Genomic DNA, 15,294 nt, shown 5'->3' on the forward strand with positions numbered 1-15,294 from the left:
CTCGTCGGCAGTTACTGTAGCTGAGAGGATAGTTGATGAGGGCAGTGTCTTCACTGCAGAGGTTTTTGGTATAACCTCAGCTATTGAAGACGTAATAGCAAATGGACTACAGAAAGTGGCAATTTTTACAGATTCCTTAATTAAGCGCCATACGTGCTTTGACCTCCCTTGTCCCTTCAAAGAATGCGGCTGTAGGTATGCTAAAAAATCGTCTGTGCTGCCTCACATCGGCAGGGGTTAGTGTCGTCTTTTGTTGGGTACCAGCCACATCGGCATTCCAGAAAATGAAACTGTCGATAGAGCAGCATACCATACTAAGCATTGTGCAATAACGAAGTCCAAGGTTCCTTACCAGGACCTTCGGAACACCATACGAAAGTCCATTACAATGTACTGGCAAACTGAATGGGACAGACAGACTGAAAATAAGTTACACCTAGTGAAGCCATACCTATCTGAATGGAAAAGTTGCAGACACAGAAATCGTTTTTATGAGGTTATTTTATGCCGACTGCGAATAGGTCACACTGTGCTCACACACGGCTTCCTGGTCCAGAAAGAACAGAAACCGATGTGTGACCACTGTGGAGAACCTCTTACTGTACTTCATGTTTTAAAAAGCTGCCCACACCTTGAAGCAGCACGCATCAGACATTTCAAAGCATTATACACCTTTTGCATCCCTTTACACCCTGCGCTTTTACTTAGTGATGAACCGTTGGTGGATTTTAGTAACGTTTTCCAATTTTTTGAGGACGCCGGCCTTCTACACCGGTTTTAGCTATGTGCCTCTTTGAGTCCTTTTAAAATGTTTTTAATCCTCACAACACCCTGAATAACATCGTTTAATCGTCGCTTAACTATTCTACCCTGCATCTGGCGCATTATAACCGAAAGGTTGCTGTGCCAAAAAACCACAACTTACTTACTTACTATGACTAGGGCTGCGGGTGCACTAGGTTTCACTAGTATTTTTAAAATGGCTGCCGTCTCGGTTTCGGCACGCTTTCCGGTTCCTGTTTGATTCCCGTGTGTGGGTGCTATACGGAGTCGACATACTAAGTATCTGTTTCATGAACCGGCTCATATGACGCCATTGTTCATGTCACGAAATGTGCAATTTAGCGGGAGATTTAAAATTTTGGCTTAAATTGCCTTATTTCTCAGTGAATAAAGCATCATTTGCTTCCGGGAAAGCGCTTAGGGTACTATGAAACACCTAATCTTTCGAATAAAACAAACTTTTGTTTTCTCTTCATGGCTCCTTTAAAACGTTATATTGATTTATAACGCGCGTGGATGCAAAAACGGCCCTACTTTCGCGTTGCGCGGCGGTCGTACTGCATGCCTGATCGCGGCAACCTCAGTATCGTTTGAAAGAGCGGCTTTTCTTCTTTTAAGAGCGGCTTTTCTTCTTTTTTTTCGCGCCACAACTGCCCCCGTGCAGACATTGGCCGAATAGCAAAACGGCGCCAAAAACCCCTGCAACTAGCGATCCCATTCGCCGAGAGAAGGCACGTGACCAAATCTCGTCTCCTGATTGGCAGAGCCTGGTTTGCAATGTCTGCTCTGGTAGTGCGAGCGCATCCGAGGCGACTCCATCTTGCTTATCGTGTTCGCACGACAAGCAAAGAGCCATGCCTAAGGCCCAGCTTAAGTTTGCTATGAGGCACAAGTTTGGGAAAAAAGCGAAGCGCTTGTTGTACAACTTCCACAAGAGTCCTGCAGTTGCGGAGGAAAGTGCCGGGCCTGACGCGCTACCTGCGCCGAGCTGCGCGGAAGCCACCGCTGACGACGTAGGCCTAATGGCCCCACCAGTCAGCGGAAATGCGTCGGAAAGCGGCCGTATGAGACGCGACACAGTGATGCTGCAACCTGAAGATTTGCTGCAGAGAGGTGGTTGCACGAGAACAGTTGAAAGCGCTTTCTTCAACTCCTGTAACTGAGCGGAAATCCAACTTGTTCACGAGCGCCGACGACACTCCTCCCGGCCCACCTGACAAGAGCAGCTTCGTGATTGCGAGTTTGGACTGCGTCAACGTGTTGCTGTCAGCTGTAAAGTGCAGCGTTTGCGGTGACAGCGTGACATTTAGAACCGGCGAGCGGGCGTACGGCCTTTCCGTAAAGATGGTTATCGCGTGTGCGACCTGCGGTGATGTTGCCTCGGAGTGGAGCTCTCCCCGCGTGAACAGCGATAAGAAAGTTAATCCGTTTATCGTGAACGTTCTCGCCACGCGAGCGATGCAGGCTACGGGAAATCGCCAAACTGCGCTGAACGATGTGTTTGCTACAATGAACATTTCTCACTGCGGGCTGCACACCAAAACGTGGCAAGGCTACGTGAAGGAGAAGCTTGCGCCCGCTGCGACTCGCGCTGCCGACAACGTGATGGCCGAAAGTGCGCATTCAGTGAGAAAGCTCTATGACGATCTGCAACTGGACAACCCCGGTAACATTTGTGTTACGTACGACGGGTCGTGGATGACGCGAGGCCACTCGTCTCACATCGGCGTCGGCGTGGTTATCGAACTCTTTACGGGATTAGTTCTAGACTTCGCCGTGCTGAGCAACTTTTGTGCTGGGTGCGAGCGCGGGCCAAAGGTAGGCGACCCAGCTTACCAAGCTTGGAAGGACAATCACGTCTGTCAAAAAAACACTGAAAAGAAGGCTGGTGAGATGGAGGTGGAGGCCGGTCTCATCCTCTTTGAAAGGTCACCGCAGCAGCACAAACTGAGGTACACCACAGTTTTGTCAGACGGCGACAGCCGCACCTACTTGGCGTTGGTGGGTGCCAAGGTGTACGGTTATATTCCAATCAAGAAGGAAGACTGTGTCAATCATGTGAAGAAGAGGATGGGCACCACCCTGCGTAACCTGCTTGCAAAAGGTACGGGCTCGGCATCTGAGAGGCTCGGTGGCAAGGGTCGGCTAACTGGCGACCTTGTCACTAAGCTCAGTTCTTATTATGGCTGGGCATTGAAATCGCACAGTGGCGACGTCAGGGCCATGCACAAAGCGGTGATGGCCACCTACCACCACATCACTTCAAATGACACCGTGTCCAACCACAGCCTCTGCCCACCAGGCCCGGACTCCTGGTGCCGGCAGAACGCTGCCAATGCGAAGGGGGAGCCCACACCAAAACACAGATACAACCTACCACCTCACGTGTGCGAGGCTCTTCTACCCGTGTACGAGCGTCTTTCGGACGAAAAGCTCCTGCAGCGCTGCCTGCAAGGCAAAACGCAGAACTCCAATGAGTCCCTCCACTCCATGATATGGGCCCTGGCACCCAAGGAGAAGCACGCGTCGCTGTTCACTGTGCAAGCTGCTGTGGCTGAGGCGGTGCTGAAGTTTAACGCAGGCAACGAAAGAGCCTCGGCTTCCATTCTAAAGCAACTTGACCTGAACCCTGGGCTTGCCAGCACGAAGCGTATACCAGAAAAAGACCGCCGTCGAGGATCCGAGCACAAGTCAGCTGACGGCATGCAGCGAGCTTTCAAGAAGCGCCACTCCAGTGCCTCCAGTCAAACAGATTATGTGCCTGGTGGCTACTGACTCCATACCAGTGTAAATACACTGCAATTTTGTTGTTGTTCTCACTGAAAATGAGTCTGCTGTTTCTTTCATTTTCTCAAAACTTGGCCTGTTTTCAAACTTGCGGAAGAGCTATCTCAGCTCTCAGGGCACACAAAACTATAATTTTTGTTGTGCCATGGAGCAGAATGTGCAAAGCACACAATGGTAGGAACAGAATTTTTATTATATGCATCGAAAAATTTTTATTTCGCTCTGAACCAGACCTCATGGTGCCAAGTTTTAAACAACAAACTTTAAACTGCCATAAAATCACTGCTTGTGGCCTTATCAAAAAAGTACTCCTAACATTGTGTTCCTTGTGCTTTCTAGTACATTTTGGTGTGAAGAAAACAACTTTCAGTTAGTTAGGCTTTTTCTACTAATTACGCAAAAAATCACTAATGTTAATTATACTAAAAACTAATTGACACAGAAACAAAATAAGTGCAGATTTGAGATCAGCACAGCAAACTACACCAGGGAGTCAAGTTTCATTGCAGTTGATGAAAAAACAAGGAAGATAGGTTTAAGACCAGTGTCCCCCCTTAAGTGGTGAGGTAACTACATGGCAGTTGTTTCTGGGTGATGGGCAAGGTTTTGAAACCTCAATAACTGGTTAAATGAACTGTAAAATGTAAAACTCAATTTTACGGAATTCTCAATTTAACGAAATTTCCGCCCCCAAGTACGACTTCGTTATATTGAGGTTTAACTGTATTGCTTTTTAATGGGATCTAGAACAACGGATATGTCCCTCCAAGGCTGAAAGAGGCCGTTGCTGTTCCAGTATTGAAGGCAGGGAAGGACCCAGGTGTTGCCTCGAGCTAACTTGCACTTTGTGCAAAGTCGCACAGAAAACAAGTGCGATAAAAAACAACCATAGGACGAGGCGTAGACAGGACAAGCGCTACTTTCAGCAAAACGTTTATTGCAGAACCGGCGCATACAAACACGTCTGGCTAGCGTGAAGAGAGGACGAAGGAAAGGGAAACATCAAAACGGTGGGCGAAGCAAGAAATAGTGAAATCGAAACTTGAGCTCGATTTCTTGTCATAGGTTGACATCACTGTTTCTCCTGTTGCGCCCACCGTTTTGACGTTTCCCTTTCCTTCCTCCTGTCTTCACGCTAGCCAGACGTGTTTGTATGCGCCGGTTCTGCAGGGGTGAGACAGGTGCGCATATTGCGCAGTTTTGATACAAATGTGTTTTTCTGCGCCAGGCTGCTCCAAAAGCTTGGAAATTGCAAAAATTGCACCAAACTGCTCCAAGGATTTTAGCGCTCCCGTCAGTTTCAGTGCGGAAAAATGCTTACTGAAGGCCTTATTTTCCAGTGCCCACAAGGGGATTCTGTTTGTAAAGGTTTGACTGATTCCACTGTGAAACAGCGCTTTAAACGAAGACAGCAAAAGAAGACACAGACACGAGCGCTCGTGTCTGTGTTGTCCTCTTCTCTCGCTGTCCTCGTTTAAAGCGCTGTTTGACAGTGTAATTATGAACCAACTAGGCCAAACCCAAACTTTAGTCAGATTTAACTGATTGGTCATTCAATAAAAAACCCACATAAAATTTCCCTGAGATAGTTTTTTCGAAAGTCATAATGTCGGGTTGCACATGTTATGTTCTGTGAGTTTTTAAAGTTTTCCCATCAAAAACCATTGCAAAGTCCTGTAAAAAAAATATGTATGTGTACTGAGGCGACAAACTACTTACGCAAGTTGATGAAAAAAAAAACCAATTTTCTGAGCGCCGTACCTCCAAAACAACATCACTGGGAGCCGCCATCTTGGTGTGGTGAAGATTGGAAAATATGGCCACCGGCCGAAGCAGTTACTTGTGGTTCAGGCAGAGTGCTCTTCACCGTTGTTTTGGCTATGGGGATGGCTGGGTTTACATTTCGTCGTTTGATCGGTTGCCGGCAGTTGCGCGACTCCAAAGACGGGAGTTAATCAAAAACAACATGGCACCCGCGAATCCGCCGTGTTTCGGCCTTGAGTGTGAGGCGTGGTGCGTGCTGAAAGTGAAACTTCGGACTCGTGGTGGTGTTATGAAACACTGAGTTATTGCTGCCTTTGACAGCGATCGTGCAAGCAGTGGGAATGGGCGATCGACATCGCCGCAAAATGTTCAACAGTGTCCGATCGAGGGGTGGGCTATTATTGTACGCTAGTAATAATGGTTCATCTATCTGAAGTGAAATTTAATGCCAAGAGGGAGGTGGCTAAACACACCTACGTTGCTCAGATTACGATCGTAGCAAATGTGCACCTTGGGGACTGAAATGGGAGTGCTGGTGGGGTGCGACGACTGTCACCTCACTTTGCACAATTTTCGCGCTGGCTTTACTGGCTTTATGCTGGGTTTACGCTGGTGTAAAGTACGGTCTGGGATTACAAAAATTAAAATTTCGGCATTCACATGATGATAATTGCTTAATTTTTTCAATTCGATATTCTCAACGGCGCTCCACGCTATCTATGCCTAGAGCCAAAGAATTGAAAAATGGTTTGTTAAAAGGTAGTGCAGTTCGTGTCTTGTGATAGTCTGGTAGAACAAACTATATTGAAAGGCTGTTTCAGTGTTATGTACGTTCGAAACAGATTTAAAAAAAAGTGCACTCGGGGGAAGGGGGGGGGGGGGTGCACTTTTTAGTCGTGTTGCCAGACATTTGATTTTTTAGGCTCATAAGGTGACACAATGAATGTCGTTCTTCTGCTCCGAAATTGAGATTTGGCTGCTCCAAAAACTGCACCCAAATCTGATTCAGCTGTCTCACCCCTGGTTCTGCAATAAACGCTTCATTGTTTTGTCCCGCCTAGATTGTGGATGTGCGGTTTACGGGTCAGCCTCTAGCACTGCACTGAAAATGCTTGATCCTATCCACAATCTGGGCATCAGGTTGGCCACAGGGGCCTTCCTGATGGGCCTCCTTCCAGTACTGAGCCTATATGCTGAATCAGACTGTTGGTCTTTGGAGTACCAGCGAACGTTTATTGGTATTACCTATGCCCCCAAGGTTACGTCACAGCCTGAGCACCCGTGTGACTCCCTGATGAGGGAGAATGCTGCTCTTTTCAAATCGACCTCCCTTAGCTCGGCTGTTTCCACTGGTTATCAGTTCTACCGCTTCAAAACTACCCGTCTTGTTTGATGACACCCTAAAAATGCCCCATATCATGCGACACCTCATTTAGACAAGTAGACAAGAAGGGAAGTCAAGGAGCACTTGTTTGTTATACCTCCAAGACAAGTACAACGCTGCTCAGTTTTTCCCCACTGATGCATCGGAAACCAAATTGGCTGTGGCCTGTGCAGCTGTTGGACAGCATCTTTCAATAGCAAAAACAATGCATAAAAACACATATTTACAGCAGAAGCACACGGAGTATATCTGACTGTGGACCACATTGTCGCAACGAAAACACCAGTCTGTTATCTTCACAGACTCACTCAGCGTTGTCACGGCCCTGTCAGCAGGAAAGGGCACCAAGAATCCCACGTTCGCTGCCCTTCTTAAAGCTCTGTACAGAGCACACCAACAAAATGTAGAAATTATAGTGTGCTGGGTTCCTGGCCATTGTGGCATAGCTGGCAACGAGGAAGCCAACCAGGCAGTGAAAGAAGCAGTACTGACATTGCGCAAGCACCTTACCTGGATATGAAACCAGCAATAAAACACGTACTCCTTCAGCTCTGGCAGAAAGAATGGGAACAAGCTTCACTTGGTACAGCCTATAATAGGCCGATCAGCTGCCAGGGAAGAAAGCAGGGCCTTCGAGGTCTGGCGAGGCAGAGTACGAGTAGGACACGGCACGCATTATTCCCACCACCTGACTGGTGACCAGCCGCCAAACTGCGCCAGATGTGACCAGGGTCTTTCAGTCCTCCATATTTCGGTTGAGTGCTCGACCGTGCAACTGGAAAGGAGACGCTATTTCCCGGCAATGTGCATTAAGAATATGCCACGGCACGTTTATTTATTTATTTATTACATCTACCTACAGCGCCGATAAGGTATTATTGTAGGCCGGTTACAATCTTGATGCATAAAGGCATGTTTTTGTCAGATTGTACTGTATTCAATTTCAGCAGAGTTTTGGAATACCTTGATGATATCGGTTTTTTAAAGCAGGTTTGTTTTAGAAAGTAGCATCAAGGGACCTTTGTGAATGATTTTATTTTTTTTTTTTCCCTTTCTTGTCTACCTTTTTACCTGGTTCATCCATAGTGTACTATTTACTGTGGCCCTGTACACTGTTAGCTCATTGCATGCCGCATCACAGTCCTTACTGATCTTTTGGATCCGGCCCTTTACACCGTAGTAATTTTGTGCACCATTTGCACCCATTCCGTCAGCACAGTTCTGCCTCATCACAGCAGTGGCGCTGTTGGCCTTGCGCCAAGAAACCCCAGCAAAGCAGGAGCTTCCTCCAGAGGTATGCAACGGAAGTTGCTACAGGCCACCTTTCTGGTTATCCCTTGGTGTTGTTCGTGCAGCAAATCTGCACAGAGGCACGAGTTCGGACCGTTTGGGTAACTGCCGGCAGCAAGTGTCCTCACCTTTCACTGGCGGGATGCTTCCTGCCGGGGATATTGCTTGCGGAAGCTCGGCCGTTCGCCGTGGTTCTCGGTACCGTAATGCATCGATACAGGCCAACTTGTTCCCGCCCTGTAGTGGCCCTCGAATATTGTGCGAAACTTTATGAACAAGCAGCATTACTGCAACGTTTTTCCTTTCTTTGTTTCTGTTGCGTCCTAGCACTTTTTGGTTTTGCTTTTTGGATCTTGCCGCTTGTAGCTCTGATGCCGGAAAGCCGAAGGCTTTTCTGAAGCGCATTGTTAGGGAGCAGCACGCTCCGTTGTACTAACTTGGAGTGGCTCGAACCAAACGGCAGCAGAGACCTGATTGTCCCTCGGCAGCAAATCCTGCAGGCATGGCTGGTGTCTGTGAACTTCGAGTGAAGCCTAGCACCCCAATGCGGTGCTTCTCGGGAAGTTCAAAAGTAAAAGAAGCAAACCCGGGCCAAATAAGGGGCGGGGGTGGTCGCCCTGTGTGTCGCATCTTCTGTGCTTGTCACAATCTCTCAGAAAGCCCTCTTCGGTGATGTGTGGGGCTTTCAGATAACCTTCAGGTTGGCATATCGAACTATTTTGTGATCTCCTTGGGGTTGGATGTATGTGGGACAGACAGTACAGCTTGCGCCCGCTAAAACTACTATGAGCCACCCAGAGCAATTTCCTGTACACTTTCCTGCCTACGGGCAAAGCGGTGATTTTGGATAGTCTAGCACAGTTTTTTCCAGGTCGCAAAAAATGCGCAACACATTAGTGTATGGTAGCAAATTTAAGAAGAGGAAATTTCCTTTGCAGTAGTACTGTTTCAAATTTTCATTTGATACAAAAAGCCTGTGTGAGAAAGTTTGGGGACAAATGCAAAATAAGCAGCAAAAACTTTGTTCTTGCTCCACACAGAAAAAAAAACAGAAAAACCGTGAGATATATATTTTGTACATATACAGTGAAATCTGATTGATACGTTTTTCACTGTAACTGGGAAGTAACACATATTACACTAAAATCTCAACAGGTTAGATAAAGGAAGAAAATGTGCATACTTTGTCAGCAACTCATTTTTACTGAGCAACATTGCAGTAGCTGGTCAATTTGTGCTGCACTTTCTGATTTCCAACCTCCAGGGCCAATTCTTCTGAAACATAAAGAAAGGTGCTCCCGGTATTTTTTGCGTCGCCAAACACTGTTTTGCGTGACAATCTGTGGCGTGCCTTAAATCGGTGAAGCCAGCTGCCAGACGGTCAGAGGTTTTCAATGTCCAGGAAAAGCGCGATGTCAACTTTTTCGCAGAGGACTGACCCATCAATGTTCACTCCTGTTGCTACAACTTCCTTGAGCCATGTCAGCAACGGCATCATACATTTGCTGCTGCTGCACACCTCGCGTTTGTTTTTCAATGAGGCCAAGGCAACTTCTCTTTCAAAGTTCCTCTTGCTGACCGACAGTATTGTTGAGTGTTGACACTGGCCAACTGAGCTCGCATGCCAAGTTCACGCATTCCCTCTACGGTTTTTTTTTTTTTTTTTTTTTTTTTTTTTTTTTTTTTTTTTCCGAATTTGCGTACACTTTCTCATCTTTTTAAACTGCGTTTTCTTGACATTGTCAAAAGCCTGGCAGCACCACCGAACACTGCAACAAGGCAGAAAGAGAACCAAGAACAGCCCGGAGCATGGCGAGAAGTTGGGAGCCTGCCAAGAGCATTCCGCGATTGTGATACGTTTTGCTAGACTGCGCGGCGCATCACCTGACATCATTGGACACTCTAGAGTGGCCACGCCTGGCAACAATGTTTCAGCCGCAAAACCGGCGCTTCCGCAACCTCAGCGCCTCTGTAACGTGCAGGTTGTGGACAGGGTTCGCACAGGTCCTTGAAAACCTTGAAAACCCTTGAATTTAGAAGTGTCAATTTCAAGGCCTGGAAAGTCCTGGAATTTTTTAAGGGTCCTTGAAAACCCTTGATTTTTCTGGAGAGAACCAATGGCCCTGTCTTTTCTCAAGAATTTGAAGTGTTTGTCGTGGATTTTAGGTGTTAAAAATGTACAGAAACATTGTAACAATCAAGTTTTAGTGCATTGCGTGAAATTAAGAGTTTGGTGGATTGTCATTATTACGAGGCAACATTGAGAGCAGCACTCCTCAATAGAATCCATGTCACGATACAATCCAGTGAAAGCTGGCTTCTCTTCTTTATCTTGCATTGCCCGTCTAGTCTGTGGACGGCCGCTCATTGCCTGTTTGCTGTGCCTCATACGCTCCATCTGCGTTTGCTCTTACGTGCAAATGGTGGACGTGTACATAGTTTGTCCTACCTTGCAGCAACACTTGCTGATTTAATTTCAGCAGATACTCTTGCTGACAAAGCGGAAGATGCAGGCAACATTAATGGAGTTTTGAAATCGAACAGCCTCAGCAAAACACTAAGAAAAAAAGGAAGACCTCTAAATACCAACTGTGAAATAAAAAATAAAGCTTGGGGAGCATTCACGAACTTGTTAGCGCCTATCTAAATGTGTACTAATGTGCTTAGGTATTGGGCAATAAGAAAATTTTGCATTGTGTTGAAAAAAGTTATAAATAATCCCAGATAAAACATTAGATGGGGGCCTTGAAAATGTGTTTTCTGGTCCTTGAAAGTCCTTGAAAACCCTTGAATTTTTGCTTTTGAAGCTCGTACGAACCCTGGTGGATTGTAAGAGTTCTAGACATGTCGGTAAAGATCCACTTTCCCTGTCGTATTGTCACGAAGCCAAAGACGACGCAGTTGTCTTCAAGGAAAACAAGTTTATTGGAGCGAACTTGTGCTCCCCTAACAACTCAAAGAATACACAGGCGGCGAAGCAGCAGTCAACAAAGTGACGTGCGAAGGCGAGCGTCGACGATTCGAATGTCGTGGCATCTGCTCTGCGGGCGTTTATCTTTCGGCACGAGGGTTTCTCGAATAGTCGAATTGTATCCAGAACATTGTAGATCAACGAAGATTATTCTAGGCTAGTGATGCTATTTCAAAGCGCTCTCGCTATGAAAGGAGATAACATGTGCGTCATAAAGAACGGAACATGCACGTCACTTGTACCACGGATAACGTAGATAACGTAGCCCGGCACAGCCGGTCGGCAAAAACAAAACATAAACAAACAAACCCAAAACATGGTTCGTGGCAATATTATCCAATTTTTGCAAAAATGTGGTCATATCAAACGCATGAAAACGCATTTGTTTCCAAGACGTGTCGGCCAGGAATGAAAAGAAAAACTATTAGGCGAAAAAGTGTATGATGTTGAATCGTGCCAACGAAATTCCCCTGTACTATCAGGCAAAACTCCTGCAAATATTGGACGCCTAAATGTAAAATTTTCTGACTTACAAAAAAAATGAGCTCTAGTGGGTTTGGTGCCAGTGTGCAAAGCACTCCCTTAAAACATAGGCTGGCCACACATGCATCACAGAAAGCATTGCTTTACTAAGCTCAACTCTTTTGTAGCACAATTCAGTTTCAATGCTTTTTCATTTTCTGGGGCTCATGATGAACACGCGTATCAGGTTCTCGGCTGGGTTGGCGCACTGTCGCTCTCAGTGCTAAAACCCGACGATGAGGAGTTAGTCGCACTCTGAGTCAGTGTTGCTAATGTCATCCAAAAAGTTGCACGTAGAATCCTCCACATTGCTAAAAATGTGGCGTGCCTGCGGCACGACGCTGTGCAATGTTGACACCAACTCCGTATCATCCGAGCGCCCGTTGCATGACACTGGCGGTGCTTTAGAGAATTCCTGCGTGCAAAATAACCAGCAAGAGAAATTGTCTGTGGCTGTGCTACTCGTACTCTGAAGCATTGAATTTGAGCGGGAAGAGGTCGAGGTTTGATCTTGAAAGCTTCGATAGGATGCTGTTGATTTGAATAGGCTTAAACAGACTCCGATTGTGATGTGCAGAGACCACGCTGTTCTCGGAATATTGGCTACAAGGGACTTGTTTCCTGGGCCCCTGAGTGTGTCTTGTAGCAAGAGCTTTTTCTGGTGTCTCCCTGGGTGCACGAGTGGTGGCATATAAAGCAGCGCGTGTCCCAGTTCCAAAGCAAGGGATGTCGTTGTGGCTGCGCCTCACCATTGGCCTAGTTGGCTACTTCAAGTCCTGCTGCTGGGGCAGCACTGCCGGATGCAGGCTGGGGAGCATGGATGGAGCACGTGTTCCGGAGAGGGCAGTGTAAGCGAGGCACGTCGCACAGAGGACACTGTGACCAAGTAACCAGGTGGCACATGCCAGACTCGTGGGGCAACTCCATTCACCCGTCGCCAAGCATTGGTCTGAATACGGGTGCGTTCCGCTTTTTCATGACGCCACCATCCTTGTGGTGCACGGCAATCGCACCACTGTGGAAGTCATTGAGGCACATCACACTACAAGAAGGGGGGAAAGTGTGTATTAGCAAGTCGTCGATAACACTGCATGAAAAAGAATTTTGGTTTTTGTACCGGTCCGTGCGTTGATGATCAGCGTTGTTGTAGTCTAGTTGTATGCCTGCCAACTCTCCCGAATTGTTTGGAAGACTCACGAATTTTGACCACATCTCCTGGTTGTACAAACGCTATCTCGAATCTCCCAGAAAGTGGCCGTCGCAGCAGAGAGGTCGGTTTGTTTTAATCACACGCGCATGTTGGTCTTTCCTGCTGCTACAGTTTCAGTGCTGCAGGAGAGCACTCGCCAGCGTACTTCTATTTCCGTGTGACCATACCGTCGAGTGCCGCTCTATAGTACTGCGCGCTATCTGGGTGCTACCGCAATGTAGTTTAAAAGGGTAACCACATGCAGCGATGGCAAAAAGCAATGCGGGAAAAGTAACTCATTTGATACAGCAAACAGGTAGCGTGGGCAGCAACGACAAGCGAAAAGTATTCATACACTGCTACCAATGCCCTCCGTCGGTGCCGCTCGTTACTGTAGCTCACTTGTGGGCTGCTTGTCTTGTGACCTGCCAAAAGCATAGGTCGGCAAAACAGAAAGAACTCACTCCAACTCAATCACAATTTTTTTCATTCACGCTGTACTCAAACACACTCGCAAAGCTTGTCTGTTCTCAAAATCACTTGTACTCACTCATCACGTACTCGTTTGTCGTCGTACTCAATCTGTACTCATGAGTACTCAATTTGTATTACTCAGGTGGTGCTTCCTGGCTCGTGCACACTGTGTGCGTTGCGCGTCTCGTTGCTGGGGCGATGTAGCTTGTCGATTGGCCTGGTGTCAGAGCAGCATGTGTTCGTCATCTCGCCAGAAATGCAGTGAGCTTCGCTTACGTTTCCGTAATCGTGGCGAGTACCTGGAAGAGCTCCGGTGAGCAGGCAATCGCAGTTTTGCATGCGTCGTCTCGGTCTCGTGCGTGCCGTCGTGCATGCTGCCTGTGTCCGGATCTCGTGCAGTTCAGGCACTGTGCTCTTCGTGACACTGAAGTGTAAACAAAGCGTTGCCTTGCCCGTAGCCGCCAAGCGTCGGTGGTAAAAATGCAAGAATAAAATACATGCCTACTTTACAAAACTGGTGAGGAAATGTACATTGCTTGCCCTCTGCTCTGCTCTGTTGGAATAATGACTGAGAACGAAACTCGGCAGGTGCGAAATTTCGTTTTCAGACACTACAGAATCAAGTACGAGTTTCGACGCAAATGGAAACACTGGAGGTGCACTCTGTTGTAGCCACGCTTAACATCACATTGAGCCTTGTATGAGAGTTGCTTTCGAATGCAGCAGAATGGACCATTTTGTGCTGTAGCACATCCGGCCACCGCAATGTGGCGGTGTGCCTCCAGAATGGAACCAACAGAGCTGTGTTTCGAAGCATAGTTTATGATGTGTACTCCTAGTGGTTGTGGGGTTCAAGAACGGGCATCTGAAACCACCAGAGAAATGCACGAACGTTTTAACAGCATGCATCCAATGCAAATGTTATGTGTATGTTAGGTAGCCTGAGTACGCCGACCTATGGCCGAAAGCGAGCAACGGCGACGTCTCGTCACTTGTGTTGATGCCGCCCCCGGCAGCCTGTGTAAAATTTTTCATTCGTCGCTGTCGCCCGCACTACCTGTTTGCTCTACCAAATGAGTTACGTTTTTCGTGTGTCTGTCGCTGCATCTGCTTACCCCGTTATAGCTTACAAAGGCTTGCTATGAGACGCGCTCTCCACCGAAGTCCCTTCACACCTAAAAGAAGTTTGGTGCACTCCACTACAAGAACCAGGAGTAGAGTTTCTCATGATGCACTAATGAAGGAGCTGAAAAGAGACACCCTTACAATTTTCTCAGTCTCAGTAGTGGTAAACTGCAGCCTCCCGAATCTTGTTTCTAGGTTGGCAGGTCTGGTCATGAGGTAAGAGCACGTGGGTTGGTGTTGCGTTTTCAGTAGAATTGGTTGCGAGTACAGCGTCTTCTTTCCCTCCTGTCTAGCCTGTACGAAGTCGCCCAAATGTTGATAAAGCGAACAGGCCGTGTGCGTACAGGAGGGCGTGGAGCAAGGCTTGTGACACTTTGCGTGGGTGTTTTCTGGTCGCAGGGTGGCGAGCGGTGGCAGCCTGTACAGCCAGCCGCAGCAGCAGCGTCCCAAGCGGAGGGCCAAGCAGCGGCCGCGCCACGAGACCAGCATGTAGCCCTTGGAGCCGTGCGTGCGTGCCGGGCATTGCTGTGCACTGCTCCTCCTCCTCCTCTCCCGTGGGCATTTCTCTCCCCCCGAGCCAGGCTCTGCGCCTCCTAGCGAGCGCCCCCTCCCGGCTGGGCCCCTCGTGCAGTGCTGCCAATAAAGGCTCTGTCTGCGTCAGCCTCGAGTGCACTGTTATGCGCGAGCTGGTGGGGCCACACGCGCTCCAGCCCTGCGAGCGGCGGCCATTGCCTGCTGCTCCGCTGTGCACCCTGGCTGGGGCCCCTGTTTGGCGCCTCCCACCGGTGGGCTGCAGTGTCTGGAGGGTGGCTTTTGTCTTTTTTTTTTTTTTCCCGCTCTGTTTCTGCCCTGTTGCTTTGAGAAAAGAGAGAAGAAAGTAGAAGTGAGGAAAGCGATAAGCATAGGTGGGCATTGCTACATTTTTGAAGGCGTCCCCGTACCGAGCTCCATGGCCTGCACCATGTACTCGTAGTGCGGTGTACAAGCAGCTGCCTTAGTGTTGAC

General features: G+C 47.9%; 1 protein-coding gene and 1 pseudogene across 3 annotated transcripts in view; both read left to right on the forward strand.

The window, feature by feature from the left end:
• The window catches only part of LOC144165170 (myeloid leukemia factor 2-like), an 82,195-nt gene extending 67,246 nt beyond the window's left edge, over nt 1-14,949 (forward strand). For 2 of the 3 annotated variants that reach the window (XM_077695282.1, XM_077695280.1), the window contains exons 6-7: nt 7,938-8,012; nt 14,689-14,949. In XM_077695282.1, the coding sequence (XP_077551408.1) occupies nt 7,938-8,012; nt 14,689-14,782 (169 nt within the window). In that variant the 3' untranslated portion in view covers nt 14,783-14,949. The remainder of the gene's footprint in view (nt 1-7,937; nt 8,013-14,688) is intronic. The other variant, XM_077695283.1, reaches the window with a different exon arrangement.
• LOC144164982 (uncharacterized) lies at nt 1,409-4,514 on the forward strand (annotated as a pseudogene).
• Nucleotides 14,950-15,294: the final 345 nt, after the last annotated feature.

Source organism: Haemaphysalis longicornis, unplaced genomic scaffold (genome assembly GCF_048455015.1).
Source record: "Haemaphysalis longicornis isolate Haplotype H1 unplaced genomic scaffold, Haemaphysalis longicornis Haplotype H1 scaffold_14, whole genome shotgun sequence".
NCBI lineage: Eukaryota > Metazoa > Arthropoda > Arachnida > Ixodida > Ixodidae > Haemaphysalis > Haemaphysalis longicornis.